Source organism: Mytilus edulis, chromosome 6 (genome assembly GCF_963676685.1).
Source record: "Mytilus edulis chromosome 6, xbMytEdul2.2, whole genome shotgun sequence".
Lineage (NCBI taxonomy): Eukaryota > Metazoa > Mollusca > Bivalvia > Mytilida > Mytilidae > Mytilus > Mytilus edulis.
This window is the reverse complement of record NC_092349.1, coordinates 9,288,651-9,312,436: the sequence shown is the minus strand read 5'-3', so window position 1 is coordinate 9,312,436 and position 23,786 is coordinate 9,288,651. Positions and strand designations below refer to the sequence as shown.

Genomic DNA, 23,786 nt, shown 5'->3' with positions numbered 1-23,786 from the left:
GAGCTTGTTTTTTGTTAGTATTTGTTTCATACCAATATATGCAGGAAAAATCCCTTACGAGCCTCGTTTGTTTTATTTTTGGATAAGTGGATGTATCCGGAAAAAACTGTACTGTATGAATTAGACCGGATTGAGACAGACATATACAACTTGTTACAACTTATCTTCAGTTAAAATACAAATACTTGCTGACTTAAGGTATGTTAAAAAATTTACTCCATTCAGGAAGACAACCTTCAATTCATCTTGTGCATTATTTTCTATGTTAAATTCTAAAATTTCATGCATTAAAGGGTCCATTATTGTAAGTTAAATCAAGTGGCAAGAATTTAAGGTCATTACTATACCTTATGCTGAAAAATTCAATATACCTTTAATTGCAAATTAGGTACTTCTAATCTGAACAGCAGCGCAAATGTGTCCTGCTTCTATCATTTCATATATCTTTTTACTATACAAAAGAAATTTTCATAAGAATTCCACACTGATCCAAAGTCCTTGAGATTTCAGTTAATAACAACATAATTGAAATAATTTACAACTATGCATAGGAATTATTTTGTTTAAAATATGTACTATTGTATGTTCTTACTGACCAAGCCTGAATTAGAAAATGTGAAATGGAAGTAGTTCAAATCTTGCAAATTCAAAGTTTTCCCTACTTTCAACGTCTTTTTAAATTTAGAACTCTAGTCATAACACGATGTAGTAATACATTATATAGACATTTTGTACTCATAAATAGAAACTGTATTGGAATACTTTCATTGCGATGCCGGCCTGCATTTTAGCTTGTTTAACAATCTGCTAATTGAATGGAATGTTTACGAAAGAAACGAACTTTTTGGTCGAGAGGGTGTACGCGATAATTGAATATTTACCCTACTTTGCACTTGATCGACTGTTTAAATCAAATCAAACGTTTCTGAGCTTTTTGTACGAATCAAAATGGGATAAAGTTAGACAAAAAATGTTTTGAGGTGAAACAAGTCAGTCTTTTGTATGACATGAAAAGAAAAACATATCTCCGATATAATTCATTTAAAATCTCTTTGTCAATGTCGCTTCTGGTGGCAGTTTCCTCATCTCTTGTTTTAAAAGCTCAGTAGTAAACACAGCTATATCAATGGATAATAATATGGTCAAAATCATGAATTAACTATTTACCAAATGTTCATTTTTCATACTAAGGATATCATATCCCATGTTTCGAATACCTTAGCTGTAGTTGACAAAACATTTCAGAGTGTTTGGACCTTAATTTCTCCTCAATTTTATTTTTGATTTTTCACATACTGATTCTAGACAAAAGTTAATTCCTAGTATCTAAGTTTATTGCTAAGTACAGTTGTTTGATGGTGTAAACTTCCCACTAACACCATACACCATTACACCATTCATAAAACACCATCACACATGTATAAAATTAAAAATCGGTGTTTATAAATAATGCATAGTTGTAAAATCTATTTGTTCCTTGATTTTTGTTTCTGTCCTTCCATTATGTGACTCAGAAAAAAAAATTAAAAATGGGCAACAATTGCATCAAACAGAGAAAATCGAGTGCACCTTTTTATGTAAGGGTGTGTTTGAGTGGAATTATTTGTCTTAAAAATATAAAAGTATATGATACAATATCTCACTTTAGATTGTATCATTTTTATAAAACAAGACTACAGGTCGACTTTATAACATAGATATTCACAGTACTTAAAAATGAAATATATGGATCAAGTGAAACATCTTTTTAATGAATCAAAAGAACAGAGTAGGTGTGTTCGAAAAGCAGATTTTTTGTAAAAGTACTTTTTTTTTAGAAGTAGATTTTTAAGTTTGAAAACACTTAAATCGTGGTGTGTGATAACTAGGGTTTATAGGCCTCAACCACTGAAAAATTTTAGTCTGCCCTTCCCAGAAATAATGAAATAGATTTTTTTTTAAATGTTTATGTATTTTAGAAAACTCCATATGACAACCGATCATACAACAGTTTTAAGGAGACTACATGCAGAGAAGTGCGTTTACTGATGCCCATTACCTAGTAGATACATTTGTCTTTCAAAATACAACTGACACATTAGAATCGAAATGACGCTATTTTGGTAAATTTATCGTCGTTCAAGAGCTAAATTTGGTTGGGTTCTTGTTGTTTATTCTTTAGTTTTCTATGTTGTGTCATGTGTACTATTGTTTGTCTGTTTGTCTTTTTCATTTTTAGCCATGACGTTATTAGTTGTTTTTTTTAGATTTATGAGTTTGACTGTCCCTTTAGTATCTTTCGTCCCTCTCTTTGGTAACGCGTCATCCCTTCAATGACTTCCATTTTTACGATTGTAAAAACAAACTGGCGTAATGGAGAAATAATTTTGACGATGTAGAATCCTGACGGTCAAATAATGTGTGAACATGGAAAATGTTTGCTTCTCCCTTGTGACCTGGATGAACAATTATATATATATAAAGACTATATCTACAAAGCAAAAAGTAAATTGGTAAATTATTCACTAGTACTACTAGCCACACTATAAAACATTCAAACACGATTCATTTATAATCGCCTATTAGCATATAAAGAAAGTTACGATCATCACTAACAAGCTACTATGATCATGTCCAAGTTACGACTTTCTTATAATCAAGTTACGGTTATCATAACAAACACAATTCTTTTTTCGATGATGTATAAAAATACGGAACGCATGTTCCAACTGGGAGCTTCTCTCCAAGAAACTCCATGCACTTTGCAGTTTCTCTGAAATTCTAATTTGCCTGACCAAGTTAGAAAATGAGGGTCGGTTGAAAACAAAACTTTACGACAAACGAGATGATATCAGCTTTCCAATTGTGAACTTTCCATTTCTAAGTAGCAACATTCCATCAGCACCTGCATACGGTGCATATATCTCCCAATTGATACGATATTCCCGTGCTTGCATTTCTTTTCATGATTTTCTTGATAGAGAGTTGCTGCTCACAAGGAAGCTGATAAACCAAGAGTTCTATATGCTGAAGTTCATACCTTCGTAAATTGTACGGACGTCATCACGAGTTGGTTGACCGTTATGGAATAACCGTTTCACAAATGATATCGGATATAGAATCCCCTTCCTGTTCATGAATGTGACCTACCGAATAAAACTTTTTACCGGATTTGTTATCACGTAAGCAACACGACGGGTGCCACATGTGGAGCAGGATCTGCTTACCCTTCCAGAGCACCTGAGATTGGTGGGGTTCGTTATGTTTATTCTTTAGTTTTCTATGTTATGTCATGTGTACTATTTTTGTCTTTTTCAATATTAGCCATGGCGTTGTCGGTTTATTTTCGATTTATGAGTTTGACTGTCCCTTTGGTATCTTTCGTCCCTCTTTTAGAGTACTTGGCGATAATTTTTAATGCACCGAGTATGCAGAGTATTGGAATACAGTACCCCAAGTAGATCTTCTTGCACCTAGCTCTAGAAAAATATGTTTTATTAAACTTGGTGCAAGTAATTCACCTTGCCGTATTACTTTTTATATACTTAATGTATTTTATTTCATGTCATATACTCTATGAAGCACTGCATTTGACGTATTGCTTAATAATAGAAATAATACTATTATTGAACTTCCATTATAATTTGTATTATTACTTCCTTCACCGAAGGCCCACATAAGTAACTACGATTATCCTGACAACCAACCCCCGGAACGTTACATTAAGTAAGAGTATTTGGTGATAATATTTTATGCACCAGGTTTATTCAATCTCATCCTAGTTACTACATGATATATCATGTCTTTCTTGATAATTCACGCTTTCTGATGTTTTCCAATAGTGTATGCTTTTTTGAGACATGCACCCCTAGCTATATAATACCTCAGTAGAAATTATTTGCCTTTTCTTTTTGTAGATTTAGCAACAAGATTTCCTGTGATGGATGATGGTATGAACGAACATGACCAAGAAAACAATCATTTACGGATAGCAAATTTAGTATTTAAAGTTGCTCCACCAGCAGTGAGGGTATACTTCGACAAGCAGTTTAATCCTGGCGGTCTTCAAACTGTTTTAAATCAAAACAGATTCAAAGCATTAAATTCTCTGAAATCGAAGCGGATTATAAATCAAAATCAATGGGATTTATTGTTTCCTTTAGTCGGTAATATCATTATTTTCACTATAACATGTACTATATTAGATTGAAACTGTAATTAATTTGTTTTCAAATCCTGGTTAAAATCCGACAATATAATTTTGAGTAACAGTTATGTCTAATAAACATACACATACGCATGACAAATTTTTACCAAACATAACAAGTCAACCGACGTGATAATATGATACGTATTATTAAAAGCCACTTACATTATAAAACATCCTTTCAGTTTATTATACAAACAAAATACATGTTAGATTCGACCACATATCGACGTTAAACAAAAATTAAACAAAAAAAACAACACCAACAGCAATAAAATAATGGCCCCTGACAAATGATAACAACTGATAACAGTTCTTCACTTTTAAATGCACATACTGTTATTTTGAATTTACTATGATTTTCCACAGGTGCTGCATCATCGCTATCATTCGATTTAACTCTAATGATTTGTTTGCTACGTAACTTGGCTAACATTAAAGTAGCAGAAAAAATACCCTGTGATACAGATGAAAGTATTGAAGCCGATTTGACAAGAATCAAGTACTATCGGAACAGAATTGCACATTCCGATCACAAAATATTGTCAGAGGAAGAATTTAATATCCAATGGGACGCAATAAGCAAGGTAATAAATAATTAAACGACACCGTTCTGTTTGGAAGCACACGGTATATATTTACATACATTTATTTATAAACTATATGATCGAAATAAAAATAGTAAAGAAAATATCAAAACCATTAATTTCAACTATTGCAACATTACAATGTTATTGTAAAATTACCTTTTCTTCAGATGTTCTGAATCAAATGTAGATACTTTAAAATTCCAAAAATCCTAAGGAGTACAAATAATCTAAGACTCTATGAACTTACTAAAGTATTAAAACATTTGACTTTTCTACACTTAATCTAAGTATTCTCCCATCCCAAACTTATACACAAAATGAAAAAGTTGGTCCTGTTTAAATCTTGAAATATAATGACCAACGTAGATTCAAGTATGTCATAAAAGGGAGGGTTATCTCGTAACTTTTAAAAACTATTATTACCAAGATGCTTTATTTCTTTACTGACAAAATATTTGATACATTTGGAGAACGCTTTTAGTAACAAAATATCGGCATTCCGATGGGAACCAACATTGCTGCTCTTATTGACAACTTATTCCTTTATTATGTATTATCATCAAATACAACTTACATTTAAATATCAAAAAGGAACACACATGCGGCCACTTCCATTTAAGATGGAAACCGTCTAAAAGTTAACTCAAATGCTAGAATCGCGTAGATTTCAGTAATTTAGCATGACTTAATGATGCTAGTACTGATACCTGTGAATCGTATTGTAAAAAACTGCCGATATTTATGAAACAGAAGTAATCTATTTTCCAATAGATAGCAAAGAGTTTACATTTCATCAATTTTGTAAAACTGCTATATTTTAGGACCAACAAAGGGTTCTTATTCGGCGTAGTCCTTTGCTTAGGGACTTTTCGTTTAGAATTTATTAGTATTTAAATTTGTTATTTTACATTTTTTAGTGTTGATTGCAAACATTTAATAATTCCCGTGTAATTTATTCACAACTTGTTTAGACGATGTGCGATTTGAATGCCGACATATAATTCGAATAATTCAGACGTCGTATATTGCTCTTGATAATAGTCATGGCTCCAGGAAGGCATGCAGCCTAATGCGGATGAGGTCAATTAAAGTCCTGTATATGAAACGAGTGGAAATGCCAATCATTGAGGGGAATCAAATAATTTGGTTTAGCCGACATCATGTTTCATAGCCACATGCCATATGTTTTGTGGACTGCATGTTGATTTTTACAAGATCTTTGCAAAGTTCTTTTTGTCTGTATCGTTCAGTCGCAATATCGTTCCCCGTCATATTTGTTTATTGATGGTGATTCAATAAAAAATTAAATCTTACGAAACTATACACCTGGAAAAACGTATTGCAACACTTCAATTAAACAATGTAAAATGACATAATTTTAGAAAGTGTATAATTTGGGTTTTACCAAACACTTTTAATCCGTTTGTTGTTTCAATATTGAATTCGTGTTATTAAATTACATTTCAGGCAAAATTAAGACTAGAGAGACGCAACCTTAGAGCTGTACGGAAACAGTTATTCAAGCTTTGTCTATACCGAATAAAATAGTTAAAACGCGAAAAACTATTTATGTGCAGCTGTTATGTCCTATCCATGTAGCATTAATATTGGATGAAATGTCAGTTAATAACACACATTCAAATTTAAAACAAAAACAGATTAAGAGTATTTGGTAAAACCCAAATTATACCTATTTTAAAATCATGTCATTTTACATTGTTTTCAATGGAAGTGTTGCAATACTTTTTTCCAAGTGTATACATCAATGGTTAAACTACTTTAAACTAGTAGAGGCAGAGTTTTACAACAATCATCCGCCATGGGTTTTTTTCAGACATAAGATACTCATAAGTTCATTAATTTCTAGTTGATATTCTGCCTGATAATTTTTAAATTGATTCAAATTAGGAAACCTAAACATGAATATAAAAATTTGTGGTTGAAAATAAAATGTCCAAAGATTACCAGAAATTCGAAATGTTATGCACGAAAATGAACATTTTTGCGAAATATAGATTACAAGATTATTGATTAAGTTTTTACCTACACATTGCTTTGTGTTTAAGGCAATCACTAGACTTGGAGGCGAGAGATTTAAAGCGATATGCCGTGACCTCCAGAATTACAAGCTTGATAAGGAAATATTGGTAGAAATAAGAAATTTAAATGTAACGAGAAATACAATACCTAAAGGATTGCAAGGTGAGTAGCAAATAGCGTTGAAGTTGTTTATGAGTATAACTATCTGTAAATGTAGACAGCAAAGAAAGAAAAATGCGAATTAGTTATATTCTACTTCACAATCGTCATCTTTATCTATTTTTTATGAAAGTTACTGATATAAAAGGTCAATTATTTTCATTTAGATACACTACACAAGATACATCATGAGAAATAATTTTTATTTTTGTAGCTAGCTAAACCTCTCACTTGTATGACAGTCAAATAAAATTCCAGTATATTGACAACAATGTACGAATAAAACAACAAGAAATAAAAGGAAAATGTAAAAAATAGGTGTAAAGCGGTCAACATTGTGTTATAAACATAATTATAAATCAAAACAAATAACAACAAAAGCTTTTGGACTGTGTTAAGCTGTTTCATCGGGTTGTTGTCTCTTTGGCACGTTTCCCATTTACATTCGTAACTCTGTATCAAAATATAAAAATATAATGACATATAGACAAAAACACATAATTTAGCAAATACGAAAGACAAGAATACAAAAGTTTATCGTAGTAAAATAACACTATGACGGGATGTATATATACCGAGACACGTAAATACATATTACCAAAAATAGACTAAACAGTAAAAGTAATAACTTACAAAGACAAATACAAGAACAAAATAGCATGTTATTAAGATGATAAACACCATCAGTACCTATAATCTATACTTCATGTCCATCGTATATAATTTGTGAAGTAAAAATGACATATTTATCAACAAGTTCTAACTATCTGTTGATGAACATGTTTTTATCAAAAGGACGAGACGTTATTTGACATAACCGTGGTTCGTTAACTTTCTGTTCAGACACTGGGGACGTTATTCAAAGTCAGGCTAGAAGCTGAATACCAAATTAGACGGAATATGTATATCTCCTCTGCAGATGCAGCTAGGACACTGCTACTTAGGGGTGACATTCATAATTTCAAAACTAAAATGGTCTCGTTTCTTATAGATTCTGGTACTAAAGTGACTGCTTATGTCAAGTTTGTGGTACAAATCTAGCAATGAGACGGGAGAATCGACGTCTGTCGTTTTTTTAATTTCAAGTTATTGGGGATATATTAATGTAACTCAATCAGAAAAGTTTGCATTGTAAAAATGAAAGAACATCATCAAAAGATTCGATTTTTCAATTACAAAGGGAATGGTGGAATTTAAATAAACAACAAACATTTTTGATAGAACTAATTTTCGAGAAATATCACACTTCTGTACCTATATAAACATTTCGAGAATCTCTTTATTTTATTGCCAATAATGAAAATGTCAACAAAACTAAAAACATTGCTATATTGTATTCAATTTTCTCTTCAGAGGTTCACGATGAAAAAATTAAAGAATGGAGAGACGAAGTTAAAAATGTAGTTGAGACAACAGCTATAAAAGCATTAGAAGACATGAATACTACAACAAACGTCATTTTTGTTATTGGCCCCTCGGGATGTGGGAAGTCTACTTCTGTCCACTACGTAGCTTTAATATTACATGATAAACAGGACTATGATATAATACCGGCCTTTTTTCCGACTGATATTACCCAATATTATAACCCAAATAGTCAGCAGGTATTCATTTTCGATGATTTATGTGGCAAATATTCTATAGACGTGCAATCACTAAACACATGGAATAAACTTTCTGGTGATATACAAAAGATCCTTGTGCAGGGTAAAGTTAAAATTTTCATGACATGTCGATCACATATTTTTCATGATAAAAAGTTTCAAAGATTTAATTTATCCGCAGATAGAATAGATTTGATGTGTGCTACGTATGCTTTATCAGACGAAGAGCGATATCTAATTGCAGAAAAATATTTATCTTCTGAGCAAATTCAAACGTTAAAACGACACAAAAATCTCATCCATTTCGACTGCTTCCCACTCTTATGTCGGCTTTTCCTTCATAAAAGTACTTCTGACATTGTGAAGTTCTTTTCTAGTCCGGTAGAAATATTAAAAGACGATTTACTGTCCCTGATGAACGAAGATGACCAGACAACTATCGCAACACTATCTCTGTTTGTCTTATACAATAATTGTATAACCAATGAGGACCTGTCTCTACGCAATAAAACAATGAAAGATATTTTGAACCATCTTTCCGATATCTTCTTAACATCCCAACAGTTGTCCATTGCAGTTGTGAGGAATCAAATTGAAAGTCTCAAGAACTCTTATGTAAAGAAAACTAGAAATGAATATCGTGTTATTCATGATAAATTATTTGATATTTTGACCTCGTTTTATGGGGAACACACAAAAGACCTTCTTCTAGACCTCTGCCCAGCCGAATTTATTCGTGATCGATTTCAATTTGAATCAATAGAAGAAGATATGGATGAATGTATCATTAAGATGAATAAGAACCAAGAAAATCAATATTTTGATCGTCTTTATAAAGATATAGTCAATGGATTCGGATGTACTGTCTTTACAAACAGACAGTTGCAATTTGAATCTTTCCGTTCCAAATTTATTGCAAAGATACAGCGACGAATTAGCTTAAATAAAACCTCGCTATTTTTTTCCGGAGAGTCTCCGTTTTTAGACGTTGTGAAGAAAGGACACTACGATGTCGTTGAAATGCCTTTAAAATTTAAGCTTGACGTAAATGTTCGTGATAAAATGGGTAGAACGCCTCTCTACTTAGCTGCGGAAGAGGGTCATACTAACATTGTTAAATTATTGTTAACACACAGCTGTGACCTACATTTATATCGGCAGGATTATTGGCACAGAGGAGAGACACCTATCTATATAGCCTCATCAAAGGGATATATCGATATTGTTAAGATGCTATTCAAAACGAAAAAAGATTGTTACAGATGTAGGCAGGACGATTTTTATGCAGGGAGAACTCCTCTGCATGAAGCAGCTGACAACAATCATTTAGAAATTGTAAAATATTTTTTGTACCAAAAATGTGATCCGAATATTATAAATGAAAATAATGAATCACCTTTATGGCTTGCATCGAGAAAAGGCCATACCGATATGGTCAATTTATTAATGAACTATGAAGCGGACCCTAATTTACACACAAAGAAGAATGGCACATCTCTTTCAATAGCTTCATGGTATGATTGGAAGACTATTGTTAAAATAGTATTACAACATAAAGCAGATCCTAATATTGTTAATAGTAGAAAGTGTTCGCCATTATTTTATGCTGCTGCCTTAGGAAATACAGAAATCGTTGAACTTTTAATTCAAAATGGAGCCAATGTTAATGCTGCAGCACAAGATTTAAAAACACCAATGTTCGTCGCTGCACTTCAAGGGGAATTGTCTGTTGTTGAAATTCTCATTGCTAATAAAGCGGACGTAAATATTAGTGATCTTTACAACGAATCGCCATTATTTGCAGCTGCAAAACAGGGTGAAATTAAAATTGTAAACCTTCTGTTACGTAATGGTGGGAAACCAAATATTCGAACAACATATAACAATACTGCATTTTATATCGCGCTCAAGAAAGGTCACAATGACATTGCTGAAATTCTTAAAAGATATATGTCACACACCGAGAGGCTTAATATAGCTGCTAATATCGAAGGGCAAACAAGTATGGCGCTTACATGTACAAGACATCATTGTAATCCTCATAGAACGGTTCTGTGTATTCTTGCTGTTCTATTATATGACTTATATGAAAGCAATTCCAAATATAATTGACGTTATAATTAAAATATATATCATTCATGTACTAGATTTGACAACTTATTTTTGTGCTAAATTTTATATTCAGAATTTTTATATTCAGTATTTACGTGTACATTTCGTGTGTACCAGGTATATTTAATGTTTTCATAAGTTATGATCTTGAAATTCACAATGCATTCAAAATGTCTGTAACATTTGTTTACATCTGAAACACTTAAGAATATACATTATGTTCTGTTTATTTATTCTCGTCATGATCAAACTTTAATCTAACGGTTTTCAGTATTTCTAGTTTGATCAATTATTTTAATGTAAAATACACACGCGTGTTAATATTTCTCTTTGTGAAGCGGAATCCATCTGTGATCTAATTTTTGTTGACAACATGATCATAACGAACTTTGTTGTTAGCAACGCTATTTGTGTATATAAAGAAAGATTCGTAAATTTTTTATTGATGATTTTATCGCAGGCAGATTTATTTTCTGTGGATTAAAAAAACTGATTTGTAACACTCTAATTTTATATTTTGACTCCAATAAAAGGACTTGGTATTTACAAATTTGTTTCTGTTAATTGCATTGGACTGCATACGTGGATATGCATTAACTGTGATCTAGATTCCAATCCATTAACTTAAACTTTATTCTACATTGGTAACGAATCATCCAACTGATGTTACAAAGTAGAATAACGAAAATATTGAACTTTGTGGAAAATTAAGAACGGAAAGACCCTCATCAAATGGCAAAATCAAAAGCTCAAGTTAGTATAGCTTGTAGTACAACAACAGCCGACTACAGATACAAAATCTTGTTTATGCATCTATAACGCCATCCTACAGATGGGATCTACCTAAAACTTGAAGCCATTCCGGTAGTATATATCAACATTCTTTCTTGGTAAAAGTGGTTGGGAATCAAATCGATCTTAGGAACCACTTGCAAGGAACACAATCGTTTGGCATCGTATGTGCCGGCGCCTAGTCCCTGAAACAATGGATCATGTATACCAAATACAGAGATCAAGACATTCAAACAACATATATGAGTCGGCATGCAACTTGATGCATATGCCGTAGCACCAACACAACCAGGGATTTCACAACCGAATATCATACAGTGCAAAGTCTATGAATCAAGAAACATTTAACCGTTCAATTAGATAAGGGAGACGTGCCGAACACGTAGCATGCGAAGTATTCTGCCTACACGAGGCATCTACCGAAACTTTACCATTCTGTGTTAAGGATATGTACATTATAATTAACAAAGTCATCTAGGTGATGTCAGTTTCTGTTCCACCGTACATAGAATAAAGGATAAAACATATGCAGTTATCTATGCATCAAACCTTGACCTCGATCTAGGTATTGCAAATGAGGGTTGGTTTGAACAAAACTTTATGACCAAAGAGATGATTTCAGCTTGTGATAGTGAATTTTACATTTTTATATATCAATATGTAAGCAGCACGTGCATATTGAGTGAATATGCGATTTACCAGTAGAGCTTGCATTTTCTATAATACCCTAACATGATTTTCTGAAAAGTGTGTTTTTTCATTCAAGAATGCGACATATGAAGCAAGTGTTTCATGTGGTTAAGATGAAATCATTTCTTACGGAAATCATCGCGAGGATGGTTATAAGTAACGACGGAAATGTTCCTATTATTGTTATCATTATTCCTTCCCCCTTTCCTTGTCCTCTTATGTGATATTTCCCCATTATACTTATCACCATATTATATTTATAAGAGCAACAAGGTACATGTGTAGGTGCCATAGAGACAGGATCTGCTTTCATTTCTAAATCACATGGAATCGCAATCATATGTTGGTGATGTTCGTTTTGGTCAGTCTTTGGTGTCTAGGTTGTGTTTGTTTATTCTTGTTTATCTTCTGACGGTTTTTCGTGGGTGTTTTTCTTTAAATTGTGTTTAAATAACTCTTCGGTATATTTTTCTGTTTTTAATTCATAGGTGCTATTTCCCTTTTATAAGATCAGAATTGTATTCGTTAATATAATACTGTTTGTTTCTTTCAATTTACTAAATCAAAATCAAACTTATAAATCATTACTTTTGTTGATGATCCACTCATACAATATAAGTTTAGGTTCAGTGGATCCCTCTAAAACGTACAGATTCCAGTATTTAGTAGACTTAATCATTTGTCAATAAACTCATTAAACATTTTGTCAAATGTACCAGGAATAAAACTATCTATATCCAACGCATGTTTTGTCTGCTAAAGACTCAACAGTGACGCTCGAATAAAAAAAGGCTAACTGAAGAACGAGAGTTAGTTAACTAATGTTACATTAGTTTTGGTTGAGTTTGGTTAGGATTTAAAACTAAAAGATTCCGTTAGTTTAATTTCGGGTTCTTGATTGTAAATACGTGACGCATGTTGACCCGCGGAGAATCGACCTAAATGGTACCATGGACCTAGAAGCAAACAATGCACATGATCGATGAACCACACATACGTTTTTTAAATTTAAGAATTTTTAAGTTCGGAATCTGGACATGTAGACATTACGATCATTTCACCATATTAAGTTAAAAATACCAGCTGGATTACAGATATCATTGAATTAAAATGTAATGAAAGAAAGTTATCGATTTAAGTTATTATAATTCATGCTTTGAAGATTTTCTTCTAAGATGGCGACAATAAAGTTGTTGTTGTCGAACCAGTAAAAGTTTAGAACATAAGTTTACTACTGTTGCTACGTTCTGACTTTAGTAAAGGAAATAACAGTTGTCTATCTTTTGCCGTAGTGATCATTAAACAATGTATTGTTGACTTATTGACAAAGAAAAAGATATTGCATTGGTCACTTTTGAAACAATAAATGTATTCAATTGATACAAAAACAAATGTGGTTAAAAGTACAGCACTATTACTTTATTTATTAGAGGGATTGGTTCTTAATATTAATCAGCAGCGTTCTCACGTTTGATTTCATTAGTTTTTGTAGACAGATGAATTTCTCGTGTCGTGATTTCGGTATTTGTGTTATATTTCATGTTACTACTACATGCCCAACACATATTGCAATTTATCTGTTATGTTCTGTGTTTGCAAAAGACTCATTAAATGTTAAAACAACTTGCAAGTAGTTAGTTTAAACATTGTTAGGTTTAATTGCAGTTTGAAAGATAAACTCTTCGTGTTAAACAGTTAATTTGTACTGATTGGTGTAGCAAGTGTCTATTGCATTATCTATCCCGCATACTCCTGACCTCACTTGCATTTCCTTTCATAGAAAAAGGGGATGTTAACCAGGTGTTAAAGCTAGCTGAACCTAGTAAATAAACTCATGATAGATACCAGGATTGAAATAATAGTGCATCGATCTAGTAGCAGACATTACACAAGATCGATGCAGCAATACATGATTTTTTTTTAAATTTATGAATTAATGAGTATTGACTGTATCTCTTAAAAAGGTTTCAATCATCTCACAAAATTACCCAGAAAACAGTTTGAGTACAGATAGCATAAAAAAAATCACATTGACATCAAAGAAAGTTAAGGAGCTAGGTTATAATAATTCATGTTTTGAAATTGTTCTACTGATAAGGCACACACTTTGATAGACGTTGTAGTAATTTAAATAAACATTATACATTGATGTGATTTATTTTCTTAGAGAGGTTAATCTTATTTTGTAAACCCAATACAAATATGTTTATTGTTTCTATTTATAAGATTATAAAGTGTCGAATATGTCAATATTGTATGTATAATTATAGATTATGATCAGTGGAGATCTTTTTGAGTGATACTTTTCATTTTGTAGGGAATATCATATTGATATTCCATGGAGAAATTAATCTGCTATAGGCTACTTTATGTTTAACGAGACTTCTTCGATTCTCCTTTTCATGTGATAAAGATAAATCAAGAATGAAAATATCGACAATTTAATTTAGTAATGTATCTGACGATGAAGTTTTCTTTTAATATTTTGTCAAAAAATATAAATGTTTAATTTCCCGATTCGTTAAAGACTTAAATTTCTAGTGACCTATAGTTTAAATTCTTGATTATTTTGTTCGTGATTGTGTTTTAGATTGATATGACATGCAGTCTAGAAAATGTTAAAGTCTTTCCCATCCTGTATAAGTCATATTCATGTATTCTTTTGTGGTTTCAACATTTACATGGTAAAAAAATACATACTGATGTGTATTACATTGCGACATAGGATTGATTGATTTATTCATTGGTGTTTGGACACTTTATTTTTCCTGCACTATTGTGTTGGTTTTTTTTTTTTTTTTATTGCGGTCAGTTTTTATTAGTGAATAAAGCCAGGGAGCCCTTAACGAACAACCGACTTTTCGAATGAAATTTGAAATCCTAATTATTTAAGACTGGTGAGATGTTCACCTGCCACATGCGGAATTCGAAATCGCAAAAACACAGCCACCAAGGCCACACTTTATATATGTTTAATGAATAATTAATATTAAGACCGATGATACATTTATGAATACATGAAAATGGGTAGATGTGATAAAATTGACATGTTGACAACCTCCACAAGAGATTAAGTAACGTAAAAGGTGAGCAACTATATGTTATCATTTGTCCATCGAAAATGAGCACATCGTATTAATTATTTTTGAAAGCCCTGAAATGACGACGAAAAACAATGCAAATGAGAAAACTAACAACCTGATTGATGTATAAAATAATGAACAAAATTCAATTATGATATACATGTACAGCAGCATACAACAGACAACAACTATTGAATTACAGGCTTCTGACTTGTGACCAGAATATTTGAGAATGTGGCGGTTTTAAACATGTTTGCGGTCGCGACAATACTCCTACGTAGAAAGTGGTATAACAGAACAAGATACGAACAAACAATAAAAATCAGTTGAAAAGGAGTAACTCATAAGATGGATTTAAAGCACAAAAGCAACTAACAAAAAGTCCAGATCTGATTTTGCACAGTGCAAAACAAATTTCAACAAATAACAAAAGTATGTATATAAGACTAAAATTTAGTTTATTTTATTTAATCAAATTTCAAACAAGAGTACTCCTGTAAATGTGTTAAATGGATCGTCCCCGTTTATTGTAGGAGTATTGTCATGAGTATGTCTTACCCAAACTACGTCGCCTTTCTCTAAAAGATGAACTATCGTTTCGCTTCCCATGTTGTAATCACTCTGTCCACCATAAACCAATGCAATTTGCTCGGAGTTTTTAACCATTTCAAGGTATAAATATTCTCCGTTGACGTTCATTACAGTAAAAGAAAGGAGATACACTCCTCTAGTCGGTACGATGAAATGGGCGTGTCTGATGTCATAACCATTTCCAACATTCGTGTTTACTTTGTCATACTCAACAACTTGGTGTTGTCCTAATTGTATTCTGTGGGTAAGGCTTACAGAGAATGCTACCTTTGATGTCGTAGGAGGAGTATCTATTGATAAAATAGTACACATAAAATATGTATTGAAAGTGGAAAGACATTATACTGTATACAAATGTTTAGAAGGATTTTTGATGTTGCCTTTGTGTAAACATGGTCACATGAATACACAAATTATTTTGTGACACGTTACTATGTTACAAATCATATAGTTAAAATATTAAAAGAAAAATGACGCAGTAACTCTTTCCTAATGGTAACACCCCCCCCCCCCCGCCCCCCAGCTCCCCAATTGTTTATCAAATAGATTTTCATTGAACCTAACACATTTTTAAAGTTGTATGGTAAAGGCCGTATTTCTCAAATCATTAACACTCTAATTCCAATAGTTATCAAAGGAACCAGGGTTATAATTGTATACGCAAGAGGCGTGTTTCGTTTTCATAAGACTCATCAGTGACGCTCAGATCAAAATAGTTAGAACATCAAACAAGTACAAATTTGAAGAGCATTGAGGACAAAAAATCCGAAAAATTGTGCCAAATTCAACTAAGGTTATCTATGCCTGGGCTAAGACAATCCTTAGTATTTCGAATAATTTATACTTTTGCAAACATTTAATTTATAAACATGATCATACATGATATTCATGTCAAGACCGATGTGCTGACTTGTGGGCTAGTAATACCCTTTTGGACGCAACGTCCACCAGCAATGGCATCGACCCAGGGTATTTGTCTTCTATTGATTTACAGTCTTATGCCACCCTCACATACACGGAAATTCCGTACAAGTCCTTACGAATCACAAACATTATCAGATCTGTTAATTTGATTTGTTACGAATGACTACGGTATGATGTATTTACGGTCCAATTGAAAGAGTTGACACCAATAACTACACGTGAATGACAGGCATTTTGCGAGCTTTTTACGTATTGCTTTAAGTATTTTACGGAATGTTTATATTCAGCGTAGCTTCAACGTGGTGGTTACGATCTGTCTACATGTTGTTTCTAGCTTGTTGCTAGTATTTTCAAATCCTTACAATTTCGAGATCGTTTGCCTCTGCTTAAATCGAAAACTATACGTAAGATATACAAAAAGTCTATTAAATTTATTCGTAAATCACTTATACCAATCCGTGATGCGATTGTAATCCGACTTAAATGAAAACTTTACAAATTGTAAACTAACCGAAATGAATTGTAAGTAAAATGTTATGAGTAATTACTGGTTCCCTACGAGTAATGTGTGTGTTGCTGCGAACGGTTTGCGATATATATTGATTGGTTTTAGTTATTTAAGAAAAACAATCCATGGACAGTTGTAAGAAGATTTTTTACATGTCAACACATATATCTATCAATTTTTGAGTCATAACAAGTGTCTACGAGATGTAACGAGATATTTACGAATACCAGCAAGCTATTTACAGATACTTGCAATTGACTACGAGTTGGTGGACATGGACTCGTAAGAAAATTGGCGAATGTGAAGGAGCACTATTTGTTCGCGCTGTTTTTTTTTTAAATTTTTTTTTCATTTGTATCTGCGTATAGTTTGGCGTAGATTACATTGTTAGTTTAGGGGCCAGCTATAACCCTCATCCGGGTGTGATCTTCTCTCTGCTTTAAAGACTTATTAGTGCCCTTTGGCTGGTTCTGCTTTCTATTTACAAATACACAAACAAATTCGCTTACTTACTAGACGGAAGTAGTAATCTCTTCTGCTTGCTAAACTGGTTTAAATCGTCGTTGTTCAAATTTTTCATCATGTCGTTAGGTAACTGTCGTTCCGAAACAGTGGTTTCAAACTCCGTTCTATGCGGATTTTCCTCTTCAGTTTTGTTATTTCCTACGGATGTAGGGTAATTTACAGCATATCTTTCTTCGAGTAATTGTTTAACAATGTTATTTATAATTCGATTTTCGTCTGATAACTTGTCAACTCTTTCTGTTAGCTTGACATTATCATCTGTTACCAATAGTATTCTCTGTTTCATAGTCTGGTTTTCGTCATATTGTACGGTTAATTTCTGTTTAACCATTGTTAATTCGTTATTTAAAACTGAAACCTGTTCTGCAAATAAATTTAACATTATTACTATGAAGACATTACTGACAAAGTTTTGAAATTCACAAACAACAATGAGTTAATAAACAGACTTTTTCATAATATTGTTTTTGATATGTTTAAAAAGAAACAATTTCAGTGTTAAACATATTGTCCTGTGTTTGTAACAATTTGTAAATTGAAATTAACTCTGGAACACTGATGCAAGTTCTCGAATTGCGGTGGTCGTGGTTCTAAATCAGAAAACGTAAACAGAAGAAAAAACCAAAGAGAAGAAAAGGTAAATATGTCTTTGTTTAAACGGTCGCGTATCATTGTAAACTAGAATATGACCATAGGGGCATAGTCAAGACGTAAAAGATGCTACAATAAAGAAAAACATCTTTTTCATCGTGTTAGATTGTACTTACTCATAAGAACTGTAATTTTGCGATGAACATCTTCAAGACCTCCTGATGAGTTTTCTAGAGACTGCTGTACAACAAAACCAATTAGAATGAGGTAAAGCATGGTTGTTCTTGTCCAACAAAACTAATCTTGACTTTAATACGCGTACGTCGTTATCACACTTGGCTTAGATATTGCACTATTTTTAGCTGGGTTCAAACTGTTGTATCTCAATTTGCCTTATCTCTAGTTAGGTGATTTTATTTGAAATCTCGGTTCTATAAACAGATAAGTACAGGTACTTAAAGGTACAGTAGGTCCGAGACCACAATTGTCGTCCCTTGATTTTCGTTGTTCACAAATATAGTCCCTAGTGTTGACAGTGGGTTACTTGCCATTAATTTTTATACCCCTTCCAAATTTATTTCTCCATGTTTAATGCCTCAAATTGCAAGTAGGGGGGTGAAATTACACTGTAAAAAAATTTGGGTCCAGAATTTTAAAGGAAAGTAGTGATTTGGTCCAGCTGAAAAAGGTTAAAAATTAGCACTTCGGAAGCTGTCAAAAGATTTCAAGACGCCCTAAACATAGAATTGTCCATATTTTGAGTTAGAGACGATGAAGTTTTCTATAATTTTGATATAATTTGTCCCAAAAGTAGTACAACACACTGTAAAAATTTCTTTGAGAAAGCGCAGGTGGGATTTTTTTTATTTTCATTTATGTTTTAAAAGAAATGCACTACGAAATAATTGTGTTCTCGGACCAGTAGTTCCGTGTAGAAAACTACATTTCAATATATCTTTTATTTTATCTGATGTTATTATAGACCAAATTAAACATATTTGTATTAATTTTGAAATCGAGTTTTTTCCCAGATTGAAGGCTAAATGATAACATATAGCTATGTTGCCATATATAGCTGCAGTAATGTATAGTTATATGGACTAAGTGTATACATAGTCTGCTTAACGATCGCCTGGTCTGTAATGTGTGTTGTACATGTAATGTCAACTCAAAATTCTTATCAACAAAGGACTGACTTGTTGTCGGTGGTATTGCCTTTGAGATCTTTTAAGCCTTAGAAAAATAGAAAAAAGGCAACAGTAGTATATCGCTGTTCGAGTCTTATGTGGACGAAACGTGCGTCTGGCGTACTAAATTATAATCCTGGTACCTTTGATAACTATTTACACCACTGGGTCGATGCCACTGCTAGTGAACGTTTTGTCCACGAGGGTATTACACGCCTAGTAGTCAGCACTTCGGTGTTGACATGAATATCAGTTATGTAGTCATTTTTATAATTTTCCTGTTTACAAAACTTTGAATTTTTCTAAAAACTAAGGATTTTCTTATTCCAGGCATAGATTAACTTGCTTGGCTTTATAACTATTTTGATATGAGCGTCACTGGTGAGTCGTATGTAGACGAAGCGCGCGTCTGGCGTACTAAATCATCATTCTGGTACTTTTGATAACTATTCGAAAGTCATAAATCGAATGAGAGAAAACAAATCTGAAAAAGTGGAAATACAAAACGGAATGCCGCAATGATTAAGAAACGTGAAACATTTCAAATTCAAACGAAATAAACCAACGACTTGATTGATGAAACAGCAATAAACGAAATACAGAAGGGTAATGATCATCTAACGACAGTCACCGAATAACAAGCATATGACAAGGGAAAATATGTGTGGGTAATTGTGTACTATATGTGCATAATATAGTAAATGGACTTTGAAACAGAATTCAGCTGATAACAATGCAGAACATTATTGAGACGTTCCTTTTATCTCATTCAGTAATTTATATATATATATTTATAACGAGGCAGGTCAATCTGTTTGCAGATCATGTACAATAGGTTCTTGTCGTTTAAATGATTTAAATATTTTCCACTTGACATTCAAAGTATCAGTTCATTGCACTACAGGAAGGGGGGAAGTAATATTCTTGATACAGATGATCAGAAGACGGCGAAATAAATAAATGAAACCGAGACGATATAGAATCATAAAACCATAAAACCTGAATATATTAACACGACAAGTCTGTGACCTTATCGTACTAGACTTACCAAAAAACCATACTACCAATAAAAAGAAAACTGTATACTGCAGGCATATCAATATGAATCTGATATGATACATGCATGTATAAGACAGATTATTTAAAAATGGAAAGATAACATAACATAACATAACATGCATAAACTAAATATGTATAGCTTTGTTTATCAACCTGTGGTTTTTTCTGAATAATTTTAATTATAACATACTATTATGTGAAGAGAACTGTGATATATATGTTGAGTACAAGTTATAATCTTGTATGTTTATTTAGAACAAAACATGGATTTGTATGAAAATCTCTTTTAACTTGAACAAAAATATATGATCATTCAAATGGGCAGTAGCGACGAGTTATATAAAAAAATCTGAAGTATGATGAACAAGATGGCCTTCAATATATTTAAACATTTATACCTATCAAGTGCTTTCGGAAAAACAGTCAAATATATATTCCCGGTGTTTGCGAACACTCTTTTAATCGTTTACTCCTTCGATGACATAGTGTTAACATTGATGGCACTATTGACAGGATAAATTTGTCCTAGAAATCTTTAATCTAGCAGAGAATTTCTTACATGAAAGCACAATCATGTGCTCATCAAGGGTTTATCGTACCGCATTGGAAAATCTACATGAGTTTTAACAGAATATATGTCTACAATTTAAATTAAAGCTGTTAGCGACAATTTTTTATTAGGAGCAACAGTTCATAAGCTCCCACTTCCCACGCTAAGTGACGCAGTTAGAAAGCTTTCCAAAAGAGGTGAGAAGGTTTTTTTTTCTTGTAATTACAAAGGGGTTTCACAATTTTTGAGATACAAACAGAATCAAAATAATATGAGTTGTCTTTGTGTCTGTCCAGAACCATTTGATACGAACTATGAGATATTATCCCCTGCAAAATAAATATACCTTATTGATCTTAAATAAGTGGAAAGCATAGTTTCGATCATACATGGAAATATATATTTGTTACAACTTGAAATAAAAACTATACTTCCCAATTCAGTGTGATGCGCATATGTATTATAGGGACGTAAGTTAGTACCAAACATCTGGGGAGTTGCACCATATATGGTAATGTTGACCATCATATGTTAATACAACCCTGTAAAAAAAGTATAACAATCATGGTAGACATATACGATATATTTATCAAATAGAAATTTTTCTTTCGTTGGAATGATTAATTTTGCTTGATACAAGTATGACAATTAATGAGAACTCGTTATCCTTTTCTTTTATCTTCCCTTTTGTTTTCACTGTACTTCACTTTAACATGACTTGTAGGTTTAGCAATATTTGATCTGCGCAAAAAGAGAAGTTGATTTTGTTTTCTTTACGTCCAATGGAAAATATGTATTTCTTGTTTCGACTAAACATCTTTCTTAAAAGAGAGGCGAAAGACACCAGACGAACAGTAAAACTCATAAATCGAAAACAAATTGACGACGTCATGGCTAACAATGAAAAAGGCAAACAGACAAATAATAGTACACAAAAAATAACATACAAAACTAAAGACTGAGCAATACGAACACTACCTCAAGTGTTGATTGCATGCTCTGACAGTTGACGATCTTTTTAGAACTTGTTTTGGCATCTATGTCCTGAGGCAATCGAAACACTTGCACATAACACAATTATCCACCCGAATCAAATATGTAAATAACTTTAGGTCCCTCAACAATGAGCATGCAATGAAACGCTCCAATAACACAAAATGTGAACCACTTAAAACAAGGAAAACCCGACAACCTGATTTGTAACGAACAAAATTCAAAAGGGTACAGAGCATCTAACAAACATCTGACAATGGAAAGAATATATATGGGTATTTGTGTACATTAGTTACATGTAATAGTAAATGTATTTTAAAATGGGATTCAACTGATAGAAATGCAGATCATTAATGAGACGTGTCTTTTACCTCATTCAGTAATTGATATTTATATATTTATAACGAGGCAGGTCACTCCATTTGCAAAGCATGTACAATAGGTTCTTGTCGTTCAAATGATTTACAAAGTTGCCACTTGACATGAAACGTATAAGTTAAAGAAAACATATTCAACCAGATCTTTGCATTACGGGTACGGGGAAAAGCAATATTCTTGATACAGATTATCAAAAGAAGGCGGAAATAAATAACTGAAACCGAGACGATATAGAATAATAAAAACATAAAACATAACGATATATACACGACAAGCGTGTGACCTTATCATACAAGACTTACTAAATATTCTCAATACCAACAAAAAGAAATCTGTATAATGCAGGTCTATCAATATGAATATAAAATGATACCTGCATGTACCAGACAGATACATTCAAAAATTGTAACATTAACTAGACCTGTACTTTTGTTCATCAACTTCGGGTTTTCTAAATAGTTTTATGTTGAAAAAGCTATTATTTGAAGACAACTATAATATATGGGTGTTTTGTAGAAATAAGCATGTTGAACAAAATATCATTTGTATGTTAAAAACAAAATTTTGATTTGTCCAAAACATTCACTTATAACTATAACAAAAATATATGATCATTTAAAGGGGTACTAATACGAGATATATATATATATATATAAATAAATAAGTATAATGAAAAAATGGCCTTTTACATATTTTAAACATTTAAACATTTCAATTGCTTTGAGAGAAAAACAGTAATGCATTCAGCTCTAATTCAGAACTACTTCATCTTTTTTTTTGTTAATAGTTTTAATAAGTTGTCAAATATCTATATTCTCTATGTTTGTGAACAATCTTTTCATCGTTTACTCCTTCGATGATATAGTGTAAACATTGATGACACTATTAGTCAGCAGGATAAAATTGTCCAAGACATCTTCAATATAGCAGAGAATATCTTAAATAACAGCACAAGCATGTGCTCCTCAAGGATTTGTCGTAGCGCATTAGAAAAACTATAGGAATCTTAACATTTAAACTGTTAAAGACACATGTGTATTCCCAACAACGGTTCATGAGCTCTCACTTCCGCGCTTCGTGACGTAGTAAGAAAGCTTTCAAAAAGTGGTGAGCAGGGGTTTTTTTTCATGTAAATGCACAGAGATGCCACAATTTGTTAGATAAAATCCATGACATAATCTTAGATCACAATCTCTGCTATTCTGGGCCGCAACATTCAGACCT

General features: G+C 32.4%; 2 protein-coding genes across 2 annotated transcripts; one reads left to right on the top strand and one right to left on the bottom strand.

Moving 5' to 3' along the window:
• The first annotated feature begins 96 nt into the window (after window positions 1-96).
• On the top strand, window positions 97-11,241 carry LOC139527064 (uncharacterized). The gene is made up of 5 exons (XM_071322327.1): window positions 97-198; window positions 3,897-4,145; window positions 4,556-4,773; window positions 6,843-6,978; window positions 8,329-11,241. Exons 2-5 carry the CDS (start codon window positions 3,920-3,922, stop codon window positions 10,689-10,691), a joined length of 2,943 nt encoding a protein of 980 aa, XP_071178428.1. The 5' UTR covers window positions 97-198; window positions 3,897-3,919; the 3' UTR covers window positions 10,692-11,241.
• Window positions 11,242-15,695: 4,454 nt separating this feature from the next.
• Window positions 15,696-18,692, bottom strand: LOC139525971 (uncharacterized). Its single transcript, XM_071321162.1, has 3 exons — window positions 18,572-18,692; window positions 17,793-18,167; window positions 15,696-16,137 (listed from the first exon to the last, which is right to left on the bottom strand). Exons 1-3 carry the CDS (start codon window positions 18,669-18,671, stop codon window positions 15,728-15,730), a joined length of 885 nt encoding a protein of 294 aa, XP_071177263.1. The 5' UTR covers window positions 18,672-18,692; the 3' UTR covers window positions 15,696-15,727.
• Between the last annotated feature and the right edge of the window lie 5,094 nt (window positions 18,693-23,786).

What these genes read in the sequence shown, in the direction of transcription:
- LOC139525971 (XM_071321162.1), bottom strand. Translation starts at nt 18,671, where the DNA reads ATGCTTTACCTCATTCTAATTGGTTTTGTTGTACAGCAGTCTCTAGAA. An exon ending in CAAAATTACAGTTCTTATGA is followed by an intron (nt 18,168 to 18,571) that starts GTAAGTACAATC and finishes ATTTATTTGCAG; the next exon opens with AACAGGTTTCAGTTTTAAAT. An exon ending in GAGATTACTACTTCCGTCTA is followed by an intron (nt 16,138 to 17,792) that starts GTAAGTAAGCGA and finishes TTTTATCAATAG; the next exon opens with ATACTCCTCCTACGACATCA.
- LOC139527064 (XM_071322327.1), top strand. Translation starts at nt 3,920, where the DNA reads ATGGATGATGGTATGAACGAACATGACCAAGAAAACAATCATTTACGG. An exon ending in AATGGGACGCAATAAGCAAG is followed by an intron (nt 4,774 to 6,842) that starts GTAATAAATAAT and finishes TTTGTGTTTAAG; the next exon opens with GCAATCACTAGACTTGGAGG. An exon ending in AATACCTAAAGGATTGCAAG is followed by an intron (nt 6,979 to 8,328) that starts GTGAGTAGCAAA and finishes TTTTCTCTTCAG; the next exon opens with AGGTTCACGATGAAAAAATT.